Source organism: Sebastes umbrosus, chromosome 5, assembly GCF_015220745.1.
Source record: "Sebastes umbrosus isolate fSebUmb1 chromosome 5, fSebUmb1.pri, whole genome shotgun sequence".
Lineage (NCBI taxonomy): Eukaryota > Metazoa > Chordata > Actinopteri > Perciformes > Sebastidae > Sebastes > Sebastes umbrosus.
The window spans coordinates 19,516,673-19,540,101 of record NC_051273.1 but is presented as its reverse complement, the minus strand read 5'-3'; the positions used below and the strand labels follow the sequence as shown (position 1 = coordinate 19,540,101).

Genomic DNA, 23,429 nt, shown 5'->3' with positions numbered 1-23,429 from the left:
CTGTCATGTTACAACCTCCTGCAGGCAAAAGCTAAGTGGGTCAGTAGTGTTATCCTAAAATGTTACTTCTGCAATACCACAGGCTGTTTATCTCTTCTAACATAAGCTGCAAGTGTTGGCTTGCTAGCTGTGTAACATATAGAGTGAATTGATAGTGGTTCATACGTCTTTTAACAAAATATTTCACAAAACAGCGAAAAACATCAATTTAATTAACTTGACTCCCATTTCTATCCATCCGTAAAGAGATGCATTTCCTTGCGTTGAACACTAGGGGACATACTCCGTAAACTATTTACGTACACAAAACAAAACTGTGTGGAAACGAGGCATGAGCCGAAGTTGTCGCTGGCTTCGGGGCTAACCCCCTTCACTTTAGTCAGCAAGGTGACAAGCAAGACACGGGAACTTGGCTTGGGAGGTTTAGCATTTATTCACTGACAGTCTTAAGTGTACACACTGCACTGCTACGTTCACAGCTATAACGCTACTGTTAACTTCATAAACACACTGAGTACAGGTGTAGCAACAGTTACTAAGGGGTGGGGCTTAGTAAACAGTTAAGGTGCTACTGGGCACAGTCCAAGCCCTCAGGAAGAGCGCCAGGCTTTGAAGCAAATTTTCGTAGTGGCCAAACTACAATTACAACTTCCGTGTCCATCGCGTGATGCCATTAGGCCCAAAATGACTTTTTCCCCATAGACCTTTAGTGGGTTAAGACCAGGTTAAGACCATGACCAAGGCAGGGCGGGACCGAGTCAAGACCCAGACCAGACCAGTGCGAGTCCCACATTGCATTACACACTTACGATAAATTGTGGAACACGCAAACCAGGGGCACTCCTAAAATTAATCTGGAAGATCCACATTCCCATAAAAACACCCACAGAAAACAAATGAAGACTCCTCTTCATTCACCTCTTTTATTGTCATATATACTCTATATGTAGACGTGTACCACAAGGAGTGTCTTGATAAAATAATCGAAAGACATTGCAGAGGTGAATTTTATGTGTTGGAATTGTCCTTCACAGTAATGATTTTAACCGACAATTTAGTGATTCAAGACCACCGCAGTTGTGGTCTTGACCGGTCTTGTGGGGGCAAACCATTATTGGCTAAACGCCAAATAACGCTGCACATATTCTACATTCACATCATCATCAAGTCCGCAACAGTGGACTGATTGAAATATTGTTAGGGGTTTGTGATATTTACATATTCCATGAATAATCATAAGCACAGCAGGTTATTTAAACAGCACAATCAGAGACACTACAGGGGTTAGTCTTTCTGGGTCACTTACTGTGAGGTGGTACGGCCACAACTGTTATTAAACATAATAGTAGTAGCAGGTACAGTACCAGAGCTTTTTATAGATATGAACACCCTGTATGTGACTGAGATGCTGAGCAGAGAAGATTGCATGACCACCTGCAGACTTTGTATCCAGCAGTTTACAATTTAATTAACAACCTGATTGAAACAATCAGCAGATCATTATTTTCAATCAAACTCAAATTACTGGCTGATACATAGCTGGTGTTTTCCGCTCTTATTCTGTAAAGAAAAGAACAACTAGAAGCTGAATTAATAAGCTTTGTTGTACAATACACAACCATGTAGTGCAACAGATCTTTAACTTTACATTTCTCTATCTCTATATAGATTTCAGCATGGTTTGGTTTACTGTAGGAACCGACTTTACTGTCTTTCAGAGGAAGGAGGCTGAATAACGCTCCAAAGTTGGGCTAAATTTTGGAGAGGAAAACTGGCATGGCCATTTTCAAAGGGGTCGCTTGACATCTGACCTCAAGATATGTGAATGAAAATGGGGTCTATGGGTACCCACGAGTCTCTCCTTTACAGACATGCCCACTTTATGATAATCACATGCAGTGTGGGGCTAAAACAATGTAGTTTTTTTAATGCAGTATAAATGTGTTATTTTCGCCTATTCTAAAAATGATGTCTTTGAATATTTCTGCATACTGGGGTCGCTAAACAGTCTTGGAATTTCATAAATTGTGTTTCACTGTGAAGCTGAGACACTTGTGGATCCAATGAGCCTAATTGTATTCATGTGTGATGATGTTAGTCCCCATAGTAGCCATTTCATTTATTGAAACCATTTTTTTAAACTTGACCTCACTGTATAAAATGACCTGTGGTGACCTCTAGGATAATCATAGCCTCATGAAACTTTACAACAACAAACTAAAGACCTAGAGCTTTCAGAGGATGGATAGCTTTCCTAGGTAGATTGACAATAAGGGGGTTTCTGAGCAGTTTCCACAACAGAAGTGCTCACCATCCCATCACCGAAAAATGCAATTCTTGCAGAAATCTCCAAATGTCAAAAGTTTTTGGTACCTGCATAGCTTTTTCTATGGTATTCCCCAAGGTCTCGGTGTCTTAATGTGGTATTTTGGAGGGATTATTGATCATTTTTATCAATTCTCGAGTGGTAAAAAATGCTTAAATTTAGCACCAAATCTGTGTAACAAATGGCATCAACCCAAAACTTGCTGCGACAACTTATGAGTCATAAAAAAGCATGGGGATGGCCATTGTATACTTCTATCTTAATGTTCTAAACCCTTACACAGTTTCACAATTCATTTTAAATAATTAATTAATTCCTGTTTATTTCAGATTTATGACTAGAACAACTTGACACTCAGTGCTGAGCAGCATCTCAAATTAACCTTCATGCTCCCAGCTTTCAGATGATGTTCACCACTTCTATGTGACATCTACTGTTGACCTGCTATCTCCCCCTAAAGACCCCCTGCACCCCCCTAAAATAGGCAAAAACGGGTCTATTGTGGATCTCAGGTGGTTAATTTAGTCAAATTCTTAGTAAGAGTTTTAGAAATACAGTATGCACAAAAATGACTTAAACTGAGTAGTAATTTCTTTTTTTATTTCATCATAAATCAGTATTAATGAGCATCTTTTCACCAGGCTTCCAATAAATATCTTAGTCATCTTCTAGGATTTCTTCTCACACATCACTCTTCCCATAATCCCATTCAGCCTCTTTTTTTTCATGTTGTCCGCATCTTCACCCTTTACCTCCTCTTCTGAGTTCAATAAATCAGCAGCACCGTTCTTTGCTCTTGGCATAAAAACTCCTGGATGCTCATATCGAACTTCATCTGTTCTGCGTTCCTCATTCCCACTGTCCACTCCTCCAGCTCATATTTTTTTCATCACAAACTGAACTGCCAGTGGATTCTCTGATCATATCATTTTATTTGTGCTGCGCAGACACAGTGGTCCTCTTGAACCCTCTCTGTCTGGCTTACTAAGGCCCTATTTTTACATCACTATTTTATCCACATCAACCCCACCTCTCTCTTCAGCTTCTCCTTTCTTCTCCTCCTTCATTCTGTGTACTTGCAACTGCTTTGAATTCAAAGAACTGTCTTTATATAGTCCGTTCTTTGAATCGCTGATGCTTTTTTTATTACTTTTATGCAAAAAATAAAGTGCACTCTCATGCATAGCAAGTGAAACTTTTCTTTTATCACACTACTTCAAGTCTGCACCTCTTATTGCTTTGGCAAAGTTGACAAAGGAGAAAGAGAAAATGGCTAGAACTTATTGCCTTTAAAGTAAAAGAAGACACTGACAGACTCAGGCACACACACATTTCATAAAACCATCACTTTGTACATCCAAACAAACTGCAAAACTAACTCTTGGAAACCTACAATCATAAGCCAACTCAACAAAGACGATCTTAGGGCTTAAACGCCTTCAGTCTCTCAGCCGTGCTCTGTAACACACTAAACTGAACTCCTTGTCTCTCTTCTCCGTCTTCTCCTCCCAGGTGAAGTCTTCCACTCCACCGTGCCGGAGAAGTTGAGCCTGGCCACAGCCTCCACCCACTGCCATTCTCTGGGAGCCCAGCTGGCCACTGTTGGGCAGCTCTACCTCTCCTGGCAGGCCGGCCTGGACCAGTGCGACCCCGGCTGGTTGGCCGACGGCAGCGCCCGCTACCCTATCAACGTCCCACGGAAGAACTGCGGCGGAGACGAGCCCGGGGTGCGGACCGTCTACAACAACCCTAACCGCACCGGCTTCCCCGACACCATGGCCCTGTACGACGCCTACTGCTACCGAGGTACCACCAGCTCTCTCATGAAAAACTTGGTGGGCCATTATTGTGGTAATTGCCATGGCAACGACAGAGGGGTCTCGGGGGAATTGCTTTCCATTCCTGTTTTTTAATTAGCGTGACATGTTTGTGTCACACATGAAGTAGTTGCGAAGCAATTGTGTGACATTTGTGTCCTCCCTGATGGATTTGAGGTCTTGTATGTTGTGTGTGGTGAAACCTGAGAGAGAGAGAGCAACAGAAAGAGAGAAAAAGAGAGGAAGAGAGACAGAGAGAAAGTGAGGTTGAAAGGAAGAGAGATAGAAAGAGCGAGAGCATGAATGAGTCCAACTGGGGTTTGCACTGACTCTGTGTCTGACCTTGTCTTTTATCATGTGCCAACTGAGACTGGAATAAGTTAGTTTCATCTTCACTTTGGATTGACATTACACCAAATTCTGTTCATTGACATTGTGTATTTTTGTGCATCATCAAACCTATGATTCTGCATCTGGAGCTTATTTTTGTTTTTCTAGCTTCCATTGATTGTTGCAGACTACAGACTGATATTTGACAAGTGTATCGCCACAGATAGCAGAAAAACACGTACTTACATTTTCATGTCAGCGGTGCTCGAAGTGGGCCGGTATTCACCGGTATGCATTACCGGCACATCTTCATTTTACTCCTTGGCGTGCCGTGACTTTTTCTTGCGCACCAGCACTCGTCACAAGCTGCCGGTACTCTTTTCTGCCCTCCCCATATCAGGTTCTCTGAGAGATTCATAATGGAGATTCATAACGGCGCAGCGCCAGCGTATTTGCGCCACGCCTCTCAAGCCGTTTGAACATAAAAACTATGTGGGGAGCATCTGGACGAGCCGACACACGGCACAGGGGAGGGGGGTTGAGAACGAGGATGCTGTAATTTATCAATACCAGTTCATGGCCTTTTAGTAAAATAATTAGTGAAGTGTTCGTCATAACTTTTTTTATTTGTGAGAAAATATAATGAATGAATTTTCTGAATCTGCTCTTTTAGGCCAAATATTTCCAGAAGAATTAAAAGTTCAGACGAAGGCTGTGATATAAATTCATAATGTGTCTCTTTATCTGCTGCATGTTATGTAGAAGCATCCTGACTGGGACACTGCTCCTAAAACCTGAATGATACCCGACTATAGGCTACAAACATAGGCCTACTATAGAAGTATAATATAGCAATAAAACCACAGCTGGTTATGACTGACACAGTATAACATGCTAAAAAAAATAATGAATAAATAGGAACAAGTCGTAAGAGATTGCTGATACCGGCCGATACACACACCATCATGTGAATAAGAAGAGTACCGGCACTTCTTTTTTTTCCACTTCCAGCACTGCATAGCAGCTTATGAAATTTTCATTGAACACATCTACATAACCCAATCATTTTACGTAAACAAGAACAGCATGTGAGCAGAGCAGCAGAGCATTTGTCAAAACAAACAGCTGATAGATGAACCTCTAGGTTGCACCACAGCTGTATGCACATTTACATTAATATTTAAAACAAATCTTTCAGATAGCTAAACGTAGATAAAAACGTTAATATGTTTTGTTTAGCAGCATACATTTGGATCATGTAAATTATATTGTCGATACAATCTCATTAATATGGCATGAACACTATATGTGCGTGTTTGTTCATTTGAAAATGATTGGATTTCGTGGTTGAAAAATCAGAGCCACGTGTGGTAAAATGTCAGTCCGACACCGTGCAGCATGCTCTGAATTTAATCTGGTTTGAGTAGCAATAACAGGTTTGCTGCAACGGGAGGAGAGAGGTAAAGTGAGGTTCGGTGTTGTGCAGCAGCAGCAGATAAAGCAGGTTAAGTGAAAAACAGTGCTGTCGCTTTCGGTGAAATGTGGCTGTTGTGTGTTGCAGCTCAACAGCCAGCGGGGGTCCAGGCTGCGGAGGCACAGGCTTTGTACCAGAATCCCGATCCATCAGCAGATGCCACCTCCTCAGTCACTGAAGCCCAGCGTAGTGCCCCCTTTTCCAAGACTTCCAGCTGGACCGGCTTGGTTGACTTGGACAACGCAGGAGTCCACTCCATTGCTGGAATCAACAACTCCTCCGAGATCTCCGAAGAGCACGTAGTCATCCACTTAAGGCCTGAGGAGAGCTGGGGTGACAAACAGGATGGACCCAGAACCAGCCAACCCAGCCAGGAGGAGTCCGATGCCCCAAAGAGTAGCAACATCATGGGCCTGTCTGACCTCGAGAACCTGGAGAGCCACGGAGGTTCTGCTCACGAAGAAGAAGACGGTGGCGATTTTGGATCATCCCCAACATTATCCTCCACAGCTTCTTCCACTCCCCAGCCCCAGACTAGTAACAGCGTGTTGGCTGAGTTTGTTAACAGTCTGATGAAGCCCTTTAGGTACTGGAGAGGAGGTGAGGAGACAGAAAATGGACCTTCGAACCAGACGCAGGGAGAAGCATCCAGCAGAAACCTGAGTAAACCAAGTGGAAATAAGGGCAGCATGGACAATGCCATTATGGAGCACAGGAGTGATAGTTTTTCCTTCAGGACTCCTACCGGTGGACTACAGAACCCAGAGGAAGGTCTGTCTGAGCAGGAGAAAGAGGTGACGCCACTGATTCGATTAGTGCCTGCAGTCCAAAGCACAGGGCAAAATAACACCACGACTCAGCCAGGAGCCTCCAGCACATCTGCCGACAGCCCTCCATCTAACGGTATGAGCTCAGCATTGATTCTATCTTTGTGTGTATTCACCTTTATAACTAATAACCGAGTATGAAATTGAAATAGAAATGAGGGTAAATTGAAACGCTTTTATTTCAAATTGAGGCCTGGTGCATTTAAATGTCGCTGGTAAATATAGGATTTGTTTATGTCATGCTTTTTAAACAGTCTCTCTCTCTCTCTATTCCACTCTCTCTTCTTTTCCCCTGAGCATGCTATAATATATTCCTCCGCAGGGCAATTTGAAGTATCGCTGTAGATTTAATTAAACAGTAATTGCAAACAAACAAAAGGGGCACGCCACATACAGTAATGCAAAATGTTGGAGTGGAGACTGTTCTGCCTTCATTCTCATATTTATATACATATATATATATATATATATATCGACATAGGGCTTTGTTTACAGTACAGGCTGTCAGAAAGAGTACTAGCTAAGCTTGAATTCTAATCTACTTTGCAATAAAAGGTTTGCTCGCATGTGTAATGTTTGTTTGGAACAAAGCAGACCTGCATCACAAATTACAGCTTATTTTAAGGAGTCAAAGAAGTATTAGACTAATGAATTGACAGGTATTAGCTGTGGAGAATAAATTAAACAGATGAGAAAAACAAAGCAACTTAAACAGACATGGATGGAAGTTTATAGGGATTTCTGTTGCTCCCGTCCGCAGCCGCTTTGCCTCGCCGACAGCCCTTTCCGACAGGGAACTGAAGCCATTATATCGCTCTCTTCAAAGCCACCAGACTACATTCCCAAAAACAGTAATTTTATCTCACGGAACGTATAGAGTATACATACAACCCCTCTTCAAAAAATCTGAAATAACCCTTTCAGTTATTTCCAAACTTAGCACAGCTAACGTTGACTCAGCTAGTGCTGGCGTCACATCATTCATAACCTTATTGATTATCTACCGTGGTAACCTACGTCCCTGCTTTTTGCTAACGGCTGAGTGGGTGTTTCCATTTGAAAAAAAACGGAAAAGAACGCAGATGGACCTGCCCTTTAAGAAGTCTGTGTTCAGACACAAAGAGAGAAATGCTCTGGGGAGTATGAGAAGGCCTGACGAATGCAGGGGTCCATTGTTAGTGTGTGTGTGTTTATGTGCTGCATGTGTGTGTGAGCTGAAGAAGCTAAAAGGCCCTGTCAGACGAGTAACATCCACAGTGGAGTGAATTACCCTCGGGAATGGGGCGGTACAACACATGCAAGGATAGAAAAGGTCACCAGATCACCGCTCATGTCTTCTTGAAAGCACCCTGGAAACCGAAATCACTTCCTCTAGTTGTGTAACTGCGGAGGTAAAGGTAGACTAAAGATTCGAGGAACGGCTCGCGACTATAAGGTTGCTGGACCAATAACCACCAGAGCAAGGCACCTGCAGTAAAGCCAAATCACAGCTCAGAAACTGATCATCGGCCAAAAGAAGACAAATGTACCACATAGGAGCTGAAAAAGAAAAGCCTTGGGTGGAAGAAGGCAGCTTTCTTTTTAATGGCCACCACAAATAACACATCCTTGACATCAGCTTTAGGGAAGGATACAAAGAAAGACTTAAGAGTCTCCTCAGACAGCCAGAAGAATGATTCAATAAAGGTGATAAGCTTTTCTCACCTACCAATTGCCGCTTTTATTAATTTAAACACTCACTGCTGTGCTACCTGAAATCCAACGCCAACCCCCATGGTATTATTGAAAATCCAAGCTTTAGTCCGCATGCATTATTCACAACCGTGTCCAATTAACGTGGAGGTTGGGCTGCACCGCCGTTCGCTCTCACCTCCATCTATGTCGCTGCCAATTAGGCCCCGGCTCTCTGAAGGTAGGCGGTAATGATCACTACAGCGAAGATGAGCAACACAAGAGGGGGATGAGTAGAGCGAGGAAAGAGGGAACAAAAAAGGGGAAGACGGAGAAATGGGGGGCGAGGATGAGTCGCTTCTTTCTTTAATGTTGCTGTGATGGAAAGCTGCCCAGCTGATGTCTCTTCTTAAACTAGCATCAGTGAGCTGAATTAACTCTGTTATTGCACGCCGCGGGCTATCCCTTGGATCTCAACACTCCTTGGTAACTGGTGGTGCCATGTTGCCTCTTTGATTGAGGGAGGGGTGCAAAAGCTTTACACTGCAGACAAGCACATCCAAGAAAGATCAGAATTTAAATATTGAATCAAATTATTTTGAAAATTTGAATGTAGAGCGATGACTTAAATGATCTCCCCTGCTGATCAAAATATTTTGAACATTTTATTGAATGAAGCATCATTTTGTTAAGCTCCTAGTGGAGCGATCTGCCTCCAATAAAACCGCATGTAGAATTTGAATAAGCTCGACACGATGTAGGTCCCGACTGTCTGTCAAGGAAACCACCAGCCTCGTCAACCCCAGAGACTGAATTGAAGTGATAGAAGACTCAATGTAGATGCTCCTGACATGATTCACATGGCCATGCAATAACTTCTCCTCAGTCTTTTTTTTTATTACATGCCATATCTGCAGATGGGTTGAGGTGGCGTTGGTGCCATCTCTCTCTCTCTATGTCTGTCTCTCTCTCATTGTCAGCCTCCACTCACACAATTTAATATCATGTCTGCCTGACCCGAGGGATTCTCTCAGCCTGTTTACTCCAGTAAAGTGGAGTCAACACAGCAGAACCACTCACAGCGGAAGCACACAATTACCGCCTGAACGGGGTTTTATTATAAGTTTGTTTTGCTGCATTTCAGCGTTGAGCTGGTGGCAACAGATTTGCCGCGTCAGAGCTGAACTTTGCTCAAATCATCCCAAACCTGTGCCTAATTGTCTCATTTTATTTATTACATGGGTCATTACATAGATGATCAAACCCGATTAATGTGTTTAATTATTCTCACTTTCATCAGTGTGTGGAGTAAAAGTATGTAATTAGCTATTTGGATTATTAATAGGACAATTACGCCGGTTTACACGGCTCTTATGGAAATGAACCTCGGGCTCATAAACCTCACTTGGGCATAAGGCAACGGCGGACCTTCTGAATAATTTACACACGTTTTAATATTTCATGCATGGACATATTTGTGTATGTTCTCCCTCTCGTGGTAATTTGTTGTGCTGGGTTGAGTTGCACACCTCCCCTGCAGTATTGCTGTACTTTTCAGACATGTTAACCGAACTGAGGACAGCCGAAGCGAGCTGAGCGGTGATGATGGCAGCAACACTAGCCGGGCCTCTCAGTGACGCGACTGCACTGCAGCCTTAAAAAAATAAAAAAAAGGCAGACAGAATGAATAATTGATGGTGTAGACAGTGTCTGGTTTAAAGCCGTAAGCTGATAAGGTACAGTGGGCCACTTAATCTAAATAAACAGGTCTAGATGGAGCTGGTCGCGGAGCAAGTCATTTAGTTATCGTGTTGCGAGTGCTCCTGCATTTTTCCACATGGCTTCTCCCACCACAGGCTGCTGTGTTCCTGCAAGAGGCGGTTTGCGGGTAAAAGAGTCCACGGGGAATAAGAAAGCAGGGACAGAGAAGAGAAGTGTGAAATTACTTTGAATACATCCTTCCATCCTTTTTCGGTGTGTCTGTGTCTTTGCTTGTGTGTGTGTGTGTGCACAAGTGTGTTCCACAAGTGATGGCTCCCATCTTTGTCTACAAACTCCAGCAACTTTAGTGTCCGCGCTGATCAGCTCCACTGGTGAGGAAAGAAGCCCAAAACATCCAGCTTAGAGTAAATTACAGTTAACTGCTACTTTCACTTCACCAAAAAGTACAGTTTGTCTACAGACTTTAAAAAGCAGAGGGATAGAAAGGAAATATAAACTCCCAGTTGCATTTAAATGTCTTTTATTTGCTAGAGATGCACCAATTCTCTTTCATTTTGAGAACTATAATTCAGCATACACAAACATTTTTGGAACTTTACTTTCAGGGAAAATTAAAATTCAGTTGATGTTTTTTAAGGTTGTTCCTCCATGGCTTATTTCCACATGCAGGTGTTACAAATTGCGAGCTTTATGTCTTCTTCACTCAACCTGAAGAACTTCCACACCAACAACGTGATGTGTGCGTGTGTGTGTGTGACATTACTGTCCGTGCCATGGGTGTAAATTTGACCAACAAAGAGTTCGGATATATGAGACGGATCGACCGGTCACCGGTCACGACCGATCAGCTGCCTGTCAGTCTCAACTAGTGGCCGATGGATCGATGCATCTCTAGTATTTGCATATGTACATCTTCAACAAACTTACTTACTTACTTAACTTAGAGTATATTAGACACTAAATATAATCAAGGCTGTTGGGTAAATTTGATGTTTTAATACATAAAAGGTCACGACTATAGAGCCTGTAGAGAAGAGAAAGTCTAATTTAAAAATGAATATACAGTATGATCACATTTATGAATATGACAGTATCTGCATGTAAAAAAAAAAAGTAAAAATAAATTATTCATTGGACTGAATAAAAGTTGCAACTGTTTTTTGGAGGTTGTTTTGCAGCAGGATAGCTTTGGGAAAAATAAAGTTTCACATGTAATGCGGTATCTGCAAGAAAGTTTAACTGTTCAGGTGTGGTACCAATCCAGTTTGTTCTGGTATCATTGGTTCCGAGTTGGAGTATTTAATGCTACAAACAGAAGTGATTGGTATGTTTGTATCGGAAATATTGTAGGGATCAGATGTTGGACTGGACCAGGTTTAAAGTCCCTGGAAACTCAAAAAAGAAATGTCTCAACCGTTGACCGATGGGATCCTTTATGAACATACGGTTGTTGTTTTTTTAAGTTAGAAGAGTTTGGGTTATTTTACATATGAGATTTCTGTATTTATATTTATGCCTGTGCTCTTTATCTGTTGGAAAACATGATGTAAAATTCTCCCTTGCACCAGTCAGGATTTGGCAATATTTAATTCAAAATGGGAATTCAGTTTGTGAGTTGATATTCAGCCATAATACCTAAGGATGTTTCTTTTACAAACTTCCACTTTGGCTGTTGCGTATTTAGTTATGAATACATTATGTTATAGAGAAAAACCTTCAAGTTTCAAAGTTTTGTCGGGTTTTAAAACCAAATCAATCCCAATGGATGTGGCCCTAGTTTCTCTTTAAGTTTCTACACACTTTCTACACAGACTTGAGTCTATTAACTTCACCGATACCAAATAGAAATGGGTTTGTAGTGTGGGCACAGAAAAAAGAAAATATGCAATAAAAACAAATCAGTGATGTTGTCCATACATGACAGAAAGCCACACTGGGCTGCGCTCACACACTGCTGATACTAGCAGACTCGTGTTTTCATAATCATTTTTGAAACTGAGCTCCCTGTCACAGTTATATGGGGCTCATGTAAGCAGGCTTGGGTTTTAATTGCTAATTCCACATCCATAAAATTAAATCCACCCCCGTAATGGAATCGTATTAATTAGTCTATTCTGTCTCTTTGTTCCCTTTAGGATTAACTGCATCAGGGCCCAACGAGACGTCACCACCCAGTGAACATGTCAACGTATCCGGTCCTCAGGCTCCCAGAGGAGGCCCGGCCTTTGCTCCCGCTCCCAGCAGCCACTTCAGGTGGGCCATCAAATCCATGCGTGGCTCTAAACTGGGCCCCCCTGGAAATGTGGCCTATGTGGGTAAACGCCCCACCTGGGAGCCGATGGAAGCCAAAGCAGGGCCGCTGGAGGTGATGACCCTGCCCACTTCCCTTCGACAGGACAACCCGGAAAACTATTCAGGCCAGGGGCGGGACCAGGACGGAGAAGATGTTAACTCTCCGTCAGCTGCTAGGGCTGCATCAGGGGAGGAGAAGGAGATAGAGGGGAGCAGTGAAGGGAGCAACTTTCCTGGTGGGTTTGGATTGAAAGCCAACAGTCCTGAAGCAAAGTCTTCACTCAGCCAAAGCCCCACTGAGCTTGTGACTGTGGCAGAGCACACTACTCTGTCCCAGTGGCAGCTAGTGCAACAGCCCACAACCCCACCTCAGGGCTCCCAGGAGCCAGCAGAGGAGGCCAGGGGAGAGATCCTCTACGTCCACAGACCCACTGACAACCTTTCCTCTGCTCCATCACAACGAGGAGAAAGTTCAAACTCAGCTTCCGCTCCTCTTTTTAGGGAGCACAGCAGAAAGGAGGCGGTGACTTCCACACCTGAAGCCCTTATGGCAGTGCTGACGACCTCTGAAGTGACCACAGTGGCGCATCTGACAACCAGAGACACACAGAGGACGGATCCTATCACCACCACGGAGAATTCCTCAGAGAGCGCCACCACCGAGGAGTCGTCTATTTCCATTTCGTGGGTTCAGGAGGAGAGGGAGAAAACAACGCCCGACCTGCGGGGCCGCCTCTCAGCTACTCCAGCACCCGGATCTCAAACGACTACGGGTGTCATCCAGTTGACCACCTTCGCGTCAGGCTCCAACGTCGGCGCAACAGAAATGGAATCCAGGTCTGCGGTGTCTGAATCCTTCGTGGTTGGAAGCCGTTGGACACCTTTCAAAAGCGTGAGCCCGAAGTCAGACGAACACAAAACTCCGGCGACGAAAGACAGCAAAGGCACAAACAACCCTTTCGGCATCTTCGTACCCAACTGGGCCTTCGGGCTCATCCCGTCAGGTACGTGAGCTCCCCCGGTGAACTTCACTGTCACCATTATCTTCATGATTATGAGTGATTATTTAATCAGTAGCAATTTATTTAATTATGTATGCAGCTCGGTGAGAGCCGGGAACATCACTCACATCCCGGCTGTCCCGAGGTGACGTACAGTACAGTAACAGCAGTGTGTTAACACCGCTGTATGCCCTCCGCCTGAGTTCACAGCCTCTGCAAACCGCCTCGAATATATCCACCTCTATTTCCTTACTGTGTCTGTCTCTTGTTGTTTCATTCTACATCTGCCCTCTCTCTCCTGCTCTGACACGCATCATGCATTCTTAATCCAAGCTCGGTCTCCCTTCCTCCCACGTCGGTTTAGAGAGACAGCTCCAGACAGCGAGGCAGTGCACCGAGGTGAGACCAACTAGGTCTTAGTGAAGTAATTAGTGGGTCAGAGTGAGTGCAATTAGGTGAACTGGGGGAAGGCAGAGATCCTGGTCCCCAACAAATCAATGTAGACACAAACTACAAGATGGGACTTGTAATTGACTGCGGTCTCTTCTCCTTTCTCGATTTCAAGTTTGTACACTCGGCTCTTTCTCCTTCGCGGTCGGCTCAACTTTCTCCCCTCGCACTCCATCCCCACAAACTTCACAATAATAGCAGCGTCCGTGCTGTTCGCCTCAGCATGCTCGCATTGATTTATTTTGATAGTTAATGGACCTGCTACTGTGGCAGAAAACCACAGAATAAATGAACATAACGACAACAACATAGCGCTATATTCTGAGGGCCACTCGTTTCTTCCTTTGTCTGATTTTGCAATCTTAACAACTGTTTGTTTATGTTTAATGTATCTGTATTATTCATTGTGTGTTTTGTGCCAAACTAATGTCACTCCTTCATTCTCAGCTCAGTGCGTCTGGTATTTTCGGGGGGTTTTGAAAATACATTTTCAAAATTCGGACTCGGATCATTAGTCATCCTGCTCAGTAAAGTGCATTTCTAAAACTTTTCTTCGTAAGTCATCACACGGAGAGGTCAGAGCTGGGAGGGATTCAGTAGCTGCGTTTACATGAAGCCTTTCATGCCACTAATAATGAGGATAACAGCCTATTCAGAACACATGCACCTCATGTTAACACCTATCTATGCTATTCAATAGAAGTGAGGTTAACACTTATGCAATATGTTCGACAGATGAAAATGTGTTGTTTACTGTGACATTATTTCCAATTACTGCATATTTTTGGAATAGCTTTACTCTTTTCTTTCTTTTTTTAACCTGATTGCCTTCTTGACTTGCGTCAAAGATCTTCTCCTGGGAAGATTCACCACTTGATTGCCTCCATTGTTTTGGTCATTTACGAGCACTTTCTACCAATAGTGACCATTGTCTGAGTAGTATGTGTTTCCCAGGGGAACCATCTTTGGTCAAGTGATGTGTTCGAGTTTACAGGAGATTGTAAAGCGGGGGACTGGCCTTCTTCCATTTAATACCAGCAGGAGGAGGATGTTCTGATAAAACTACGGTTTCAGTAGAAAGGTCAGCCGCAAACCAATGACACAGGTGGAGTGCTACAGCCCAGTCGTTGAAGACGTTGACTTTACGCTTGTTACATAACGTTACTAGGGCTGTCAAAGTTAACGCAATAATAACACATTAATGCAAATTTGCCACTAATTTCTTTAACACATTAACGCAACTTGCAATCTTTAGGTTGTAGCGGGCTCAGTTTTAAGGCTAGAGTGAAGATACTGGCATCGTATGAAACTACAAAACCTAAAACCATGTCATACTAGCTCGCCACGAAAAGAGGTCCCTTGACCTCTGACCTCAAGATATGTGAATGAAAATGAGTTCTATGGGTACCCACGAGTCTCCCCTTTACAGACATGCCCACTTTATGATAATCACATGCAGTTTGGGGCAAGTCATAGTCAAGTCAGCACACTGACACACTGACAGCTGTTGTTGCCTGTTGGGCTTCAGTTTGCCATATTATGATTTGAGCATATGTTTTATGCTAAATGCAGTACCTGTGAGGGTTTCTGGACAATATTTGTCATTGTTTTGTGTTGTTAATTGATTTCCAGTAATAAATATATACACACATTTGCATAAAGCAGCATATTTTCCCACTCCCATGTTGATAAGAGTATTAAATACCTGACAAATCTCCCTTTAAGGTACATTTTGAACAGATATAAAATATGCGATTAATTTGCAATGAATTGCGATTAACTATGGACAACCGTGCATGTAATCGCTCTTAAATATTTTAATCGATTGACAGTCCTACGTAACATTACGTAAAAGATTTATTTACAGTTGATACGTTATTATTTTAACATAAACCATGATCTTTTTTCTACAAGTAGTTTTGTTGCCCTAAACCTAACCAATCGTTTCACAACGTTAACCACATGTGCGTTTCTGCAAGCGTGATACAAGGCTATTTGTGGTTCAGAAACGTAGACTTTCAACATATCCGTGGTTTGCAGAAACGTACAATGCCAACTTTTTCATTTAATGCAGTGAAGATTCCTGTCAGAAAAGAAAGATTTTGGTTCATGTAATTACAGCTCAAGGACACTCGTTTCCTTCAGATAGAATGGCAGTGTGTTTATCACAAGGGGGGAAATTAAAAGAAGGATTACAGGAGTACATTTTTCATCTTTAACAGTATTTTTTGATACGGTGACATTTGAATGGCCCTGCTCTCGCTGAGTGATTAGAAGCAGGAGACCCCTCCCTCCGAGTGACCTTTTGTAGTTGTCAGTTATAGTACAGAGAAAATTACAGCAATGGTTGTCTGCTCATTACGGCAGAGAGATAGAGACAGAGAGGAGGGAAAGGGCAGAAGGATGGACAGCTCTGGGAAGGAAGAATGGAGGAGAGAGAGAGAGAGAGAGAGAGAGAGAGAGAGAGAGGGGTTAGTGTGTCCTCTGCTATGCTGTAGGTGGGAGTACATAAACCTCTTTAATCAATGATCAGAGGCAACATTACACAATCCCATGGGCATCCAGAGAGCACATTCTTCCTCATCTTTTTTTTCTCCGTTCCTTCTTTCTTTCTTTACATTTCTTCCAGTCCTCGTTTATTGTTTGTTATCAGGCTAGTCTCAGCCCCTCTGTGTCCTATTTGGCCGTATATCACAGTGATAAGACACTGGTATGTAACGCCACATCCAGCTTCCCAATTCCCCAGTCGCTGCGGCCTCCAGCTAAACCCACACAGATGGGTGGACATACGCACACGCATAAAACTAAATGTATGCGAAGAAGCATCAGCATGCCAAGCTCTGGAGTAAACCTCGATAATCCACCCCACGTGTCGCGCCATCACCATCACATACAAACACACACAGCCTTAATCCTTCACCGTGAGAAAGTAAACACGTCTAGTTTTATTTCTTTTTTTTTAATTACTCATATCTTCAATTCCACATTGTATAATCCTGAAGTCAGTATTTATGAAAGTTTGTAAACACCACAAAAAAAAAGTTACAAAAGTGGCTTCTTAGTCCAGGAGAATCCCAGCAGGCGTGGAAATTTACCAAACGGTTCAGAGCACTGGTGTCCGGCCGTGTAGGGTGACGGACGGATACAGTAACGCGGGCTGTGTGTCCAGCCTTTAAATTACCAATGCCAGCTTGATACTCTAGCAAACGGGGAAGAGGATGCCTCTGAGTTATAGCCTTCTTGACTAAAGCCTTGTCGCGGGCTCAAGATGGATCAGACCTCTGGCGACATCAATAACACGGCAGCCAGACCTCAAACAAATTAGAGTGTGAAATTTGGAGGAGAAGAGCCAGTAGGTGGAAGTGTGTGTGTGTTTGTGTGTGTGTGTGTGTGTGTGTGTGTTTGGGTATGGAAGGGGGGAAAGAAGGAGATAAATGGAGACAGGGACATGCTGGGGTGGCATATTATCAGTTTGGGTCTGTGGATAGATGTTCAGTTTGTCTGCTGGCTGTTGGAGTCCTTGGATAGGCTGTCTGGAGCGAGAGGGCACATTCTCGATGCTGCATATAGAAGTCTATTGATTTTCCTGCCTCTCCCTCCGAGCGTCTCCCATCTTTTTCTTCCTCTATCCTCTCTTCTCTGTCTCTCCCTTACTAGCCTTTCTTTCCCCCCGCTCTCCCTCGCTCCCCGTCTCCCTGACTTTATGTCTTTTATTACTCCTCTGGTCATTGTTATGACTCTCGCTGGCATAATGTTTTGATAGCCTCTTGAACTCCAATGTTGTACAACACAAGGCAGTCAATTGCCGTCTAACCGTATCTGTCCCCTGTGCGATCCTCCGCCTTAGCAGGATCCTCGTCAATGCCTTTTTTAAAAAAAAGAGCATCACCTCCCTTAAATCCATCCACCGCCTAATCTGTCATCCTAATCTGTCATCCTGCTATCTGCTTCTCGTCTCCAAGTTGCTCTTTTTCTTTCTTTTCATGGTGTAATTCCTCCATTTTTCACATATCAAACACTCCCGCTGAAGCTAATCCAGTGCTATTGGCTGCTGCATATTGAATGAATGGGATTTGTTAAAGAACAGCCTTGAGGGACGCTGGGCTCCATCGTGGTGTGGGATGAAACACACCAATCTGTGCTGACTGAGCACAGGCTCTTTGTATCCTGTTAACCATGGGAATAACAAAGTCACCTAAGTGTTGAAAATGAGCTTAAGTGCACTGTGGTGAGATATCACACTGGGCCTTTTGTGTACATCAGTGACTGTTGATAATGATAATGAACACCAGTTTCAAATACACTGAATTTGCTTCAAGTCTATAAACACCTGTGGATAAAATAGTGGCATCCTTCTCAGTAGGGTGAAAGCTGTCCACTCTCATCAAGTCAGGGCTGCTCAAGAAAGAAGGCAGGTTTTGTAAAAACCAAACCCTGTTTATTACAAAAAAACAGAGACCAGAAAATGAATTAATGCCGACTCATCTTACTGGTGAAATGATATGTCCTAGACAGGCTTTTCTTCTTGACCTCAGACTGCTTAATCTTTGCGTTATCAGTGCCAACATGGACGACGTGTGTTCCCTGATTCTCCCTACGCCAGGTCTATTCAATTGGCGGCCGATGGGCCGAATCCGATCCTTTAACAACCTCAGTCTGGCCCTTTGATCATTTGTAAATATGAAAAAAGTATTAACAAAAAGAAGAGTTTCTTCCAATAAGAACGTTTATTCCCGTTAATTGTTGCAACTCACACTATTGACGCTGCTACAGACCGTTAAAAGCAACGTCATTTTATGTGTGTTTTTATTAGGGTTGTCAAAGTTAACGCTATAATACAGAGTTAACGCACATTTGTTTTAACGCGTTAATGCTGCTTATTGTTTTTAGGTTGTAGCTGGCTCAGTTAAAGCTAAAGTAAAGATACCATATTGGTACCATATGAAACAAGAAAACGTTAGGAATCCATTGGTACCAACCATGTCATACTAGCTTGTCTTGAAGGAGGCTAAATAACGGACCAAACTTACGCTAAATTTTGGCGAGGAAAAACAAAGGGTTCCCTTGACCTCTGACCTCAAGATATGTGAATGAAAATGGGTTCTACGGGTACCCACGAGTCTCCCCTTTACAGACATGCCCACTTTATGATAATCACATGCAGTTTGGGGCAAGTCATAGTCAAGTCAGCACACTGACACACTGACAGCTGTTGTTGCCTGCTGGGCTGCAATTTGCCATGTTATGATTTGAGCATATTTTTTATGCTAAATGCAGTACATGTGAGGGTTTCTGGACAATATTTGTCATTGTTTTGTGTTGTTAATTGATTTCCAATAATAAATATATACATACATTTGTATAAAGCAGCATATTTGTCCACTCCCATGTTGATAAGAGTATTAAATACTTGACAAACATCAAAAAAAAAATTGCGATTAATTGGAGATTGATCATTATTGGCTCTGGACAATCATGCTAGTATTCGTGATTAAATATTTGAATCTATTGACAGCACTAGTTTTTATATAAATAACCTTCTAACATTCTAGGTTTATGGGTGTTTATATTTGTTTGATTAGTTGATGATCATCATTTTATCAGTAATCTAATTAGCCCATTCTTTAGTTATGTCTTGTTAAGCACAGAAATACTTATTTTGTTGAAAGGTTTTAATCCAGGCTCTTTAAGCAGAGGGAATTTAGGAAAGTCAAACTGAATACAAAAAGATGTTAAATGCAACATTGTGTTTATTAAAACAACAAACTACTAAGATTAAAAAGGTGTATTGTTTTCACATTTAAAGTCCTACCTTTGCAGATCAGACATAGGAAATGTAAAAAATATGGCCCCTTGGCACTTTTTCACTGTTTTCCAAATCTGTCCGTTCTAAAAAAAAGTAATTGAATAGGTCTTTCCTCTACGCAAAACCAGCACCTCCAGATTAGCCTCTATATCGGAAGCTCTGGCCCGGGGTAAACAGTATACTGTGGCTGGCGATGCTAATCTCATATTGTGGGTAATGGAGTTCCCTATTACTAGCGATTGTTGTTTAACCCTGGGGGCAACGGGGCTGGTGTGAAATAAGGATAAGTTCTTTTCACAGTAGCCATTTGGACATTTCATTGCAGGGTAAACACAGGTGTAATTCACAACATTTATTATGACCCTTTTCCATTTAGGTGGGCCATGTCCCTGGTATTGTGCAGGTTGGCTCACTGGAATGGCTGTGACACACTAAACAGAAGGGGACCATAATTAAAGGAACAGTGTATTTAGGGGGATAATATTAATAAGTATGTTTTCTTTAGTGGATAATCACCTGAAAATAAGAAATGTAGGGTTTTGTTACCTTAGAATGAGCCCTTTATATCTGCATACAAAGTGGGTCCTCTTCATGGAGCCGTCATGTTTCTACAGAACCCTAGACTGGACAAACCAAACACTGGATCTAGATAGGGCCATTCTCATTTTCGCGTTTTTGCTTCGGCCACCATATTTCTCCTGAACGCTTGGCACACCATGTTTACCATGGATGTATAAAGAGAACGAGACAGGCCCCAGTTCATTCCTATGAAAGTTGCTCAGTGGCGCATGAAGTCAAAAAAGTTTGACTTCTGAGTTTAACAGAGATAAGCTGGTCTAATTTACCGACACACGTCTCTCTAGTAGAGAATCCCTATCTGCAAGCGTGGCTTCTTTAACTGTGGATGACTAGAGGCTTACTAACCCAGTAAACTAGGCTAGAAGCTAGTCTAACAGGCTCAAATTAGATCAGCTAGACAAAACTAATATGATGTAGAGTATAAGCACCGAGAGAATAACAGTCAATAAGGACAGGAGTGGAAATTAAAAAAGAGTGAGGGGATTGAGAGAGTGTCGACAGAAGTTATCAGTCTGTAGGAAGTCAAGATGTGCATTATGAGGATGTACATGTCATGTACGTTTGTGTCAAATTTGACGTGTTTAATTTGTTCTCACAGCAGTTTTCAGCATTCAGGTGTTGTAGACACGTGTGTGCAAGCACTGCAGCTCATGATAACTCAGTCTCTCCAAGGACCAAGTCAAGTGCTGTGCCTGGAAAGGTCGCTGAACATCACAGCGAGCAGCGATATGAAAAGCTAATATTTGCCGTTATACAAAAGTGCTGCTAGGTTTTTTAAACTGTTCAACTAAAACACACTAACTAAATAATTCAGTGAGGGATTTTCTGTGTAGCAAAAGCTCAAGCAGAATATCAGTGTTCTCTGACATTTTGGGGAATTGAAAGTGTTGATTTATATGTGTAAAAGTCAATGAAACAAACAGCCATGTTTGTAAAGCTCATGCACCATCAAAGTTTGGGTTTAATATTCTGCAGTGAGCCTGAAAAAACACAGAAAAGCTGTCTTAAACAGGCATTTTTATGATGCCATAAAAATGCTTTATTATCTTAGCTGCCACAACAAAACCTGGTGATTATTCAGCCTCTAGGAGCCCCATCACAGGCTGCTGTATTTTATTTTTCTAGATTGTATGACCCAGAGCTCCTCATGGCGGATGAATGACTGAATCTCTTGACTGCTACTGGTGGCAGATCCGCAGCAGAACTGCAAAAACAAGTTTTGTTGTTGTTTTTATGAATATTTTCTCACATCACAGCCCTCTGAAGATCAGTTGGGTGGGTATGTTAACTTCAGTAACACACTAACTCTGGATGCTAAGCTCCAATTTTCTGCTTCTCTGTGCACAACATATGCTTTTTTAATCACGTATTTGTTTGGTTATAGTGCAGTGCCTGATGCTCACACAGGCACAAAGCATTGTTCCAGGAGAATCTGTGGTCTCTATCTAATGTTCAACTTTCCATAACTTTGCATTTTTGGACTGGACGTTTACAATAATCGGTGCTATTCCCGATACCTGCCAAACATGTGAGCATTTATTCCAGTTGGCTTTTAGAGAATAAATCAACTGCCTCAATGAGGAATAAAACCGCAAAGTAAACCATTCAGCCACGCAGCAGATGAAACCATCAACTGCTTTTTGGAGCATTCAGGCGTTGTCATCTCCTCCGACTTTATTGAAGTCATTTTCATTTAGCCGCCTCTGTAAACCAGATAAGAGAAGACCTCTGCTGAGCCATATGTCAGCCCATTAAAAACACAGACAGGGATTCACTGAGAACGGTTGTTTTTTCATACTTGTTCCACGATGAATCCCTATCTGAGTTTTTATTGTCAGGCACAGCCTTAGGGCCCCTGAGGGTGCGTAGAGTTTCATAAAGAAATGAACAACATCACCTCTGTGTGCCACCAAATGGGAAATCATGGGAGGGATGGATGGAGACAGAGAGCTTGGCAGGGTGCTGTCAGAAGGAATATAATCCTCTGTGTGGAGTCATTGTGTGGCTGTGCAGAGAGGGAGAGAGACTAACCTGGTCGTGGTTGTGGGTAACCGTTACAATGGAGCATTCAGACGCTATCAGATGAGACGTCAGGAACCTGCTTCCTGTAACTGAGAGAACATTTCACCTCTCTATCTGTATCTAACAGGTCCGTCCTCTTAGAGGACAAAGAATGGAGACAAACTAGCAGTACACAGCCATGTTGTGTTTCAGATCAGTTTCTCTCTGCGCCGACACACTGCTTTTATTACCTCTAAACGAGAAGGATCTGGATTTAGATTTATTATGATGTGAAACTGCTCAGCAGACCCAGTGGAAATAGGGGTTCTATTATGCCTGTAGCACACCCAACAAGATTTGAACAGCGGCGTCCCTGAGATGCCACTTTCGCATTTTCATTCTCCATTTGCAGTCAGACTCAGCCAGTCACACATGCAAGCACACGCCGTCGAAAAATGGAGCCGCCTGCCATCAAGGTTAACAGTGAAATGCATGATTTCAAATTGAGGTATTTTCTAGCTACGGAGGAGTGGCAGTAGAGAGGATGAGTGCACCCAGCTGGGTTGTTTTTTTTTTTGGTTTTTTTTGAGCTGCCAGATTGTCTGACTGACTTCACTCCCTCTCACTCTCGCCGGCATTGAAGGCAGAGCGGAGCAGTGGCAGCCAGGAGTGTTTGGCTCCTAGCGTCAGTCACAACGCATCATGCAGCAGCCAGCCCACAGCGGGTGGAAGGGTTGAGGGGTCTCCTCATGTAGGGCATGTCAGACACACCCACAGATCTGTCCCAGCAGGGAGGATTCATAGACGGGGAGAAAATTAAAGGGATAGTTCGGATGTTTTGAAGTGGGGTTGTATGAGGTACTTATCCATAGTCAGTGTATCACCTACTGTAGGCGGTCAGCACTCCCCCAATTTGGAGAAAAAGACAGGAGTACCGGCACAGGAGCAAAGCATTGTACTGCTGTGGACGGTGGCAGCAGCAAAACGTATTTTAGCCACCTAAAAAAATCAGTTTAAGTAGACTATATTTTGAATATTTTCACCGGTTAACCTTGCCGAGAGTCAGACGTTTCCAACGAGGTACTGAAGGCGATGTATCCATCTATGGTCTCACTAAACCCACCTGACTCCAT

The 23,429-nt window shown here is 42.9% G+C and overlaps 1 protein-coding gene across 6 annotated transcripts in view; it reads left to right on the top strand.

Moving 5' to 3' along the window:
- ncanb (neurocan b) overlaps positions 1–23,429 on the top strand; it is a 217,655-nt gene that overhangs the window by 110,143 nt on the left and 84,083 nt on the right. For all 6 annotated transcript variants that reach the window (XM_037768872.1, XM_037768870.1, XM_037768871.1 and 3 more), the window contains 3 exons: positions 3,839–4,132; positions 6,035–6,850; positions 12,303–13,463. In XM_037768872.1, the coding sequence (XP_037624800.1) occupies positions 3,839–4,132; positions 6,035–6,850; positions 12,303–13,463 (2,271 nt within the window). The remainder of the gene's footprint in view (positions 1–3,838; positions 4,133–6,034; positions 6,851–12,302; positions 13,464–23,429) is intronic.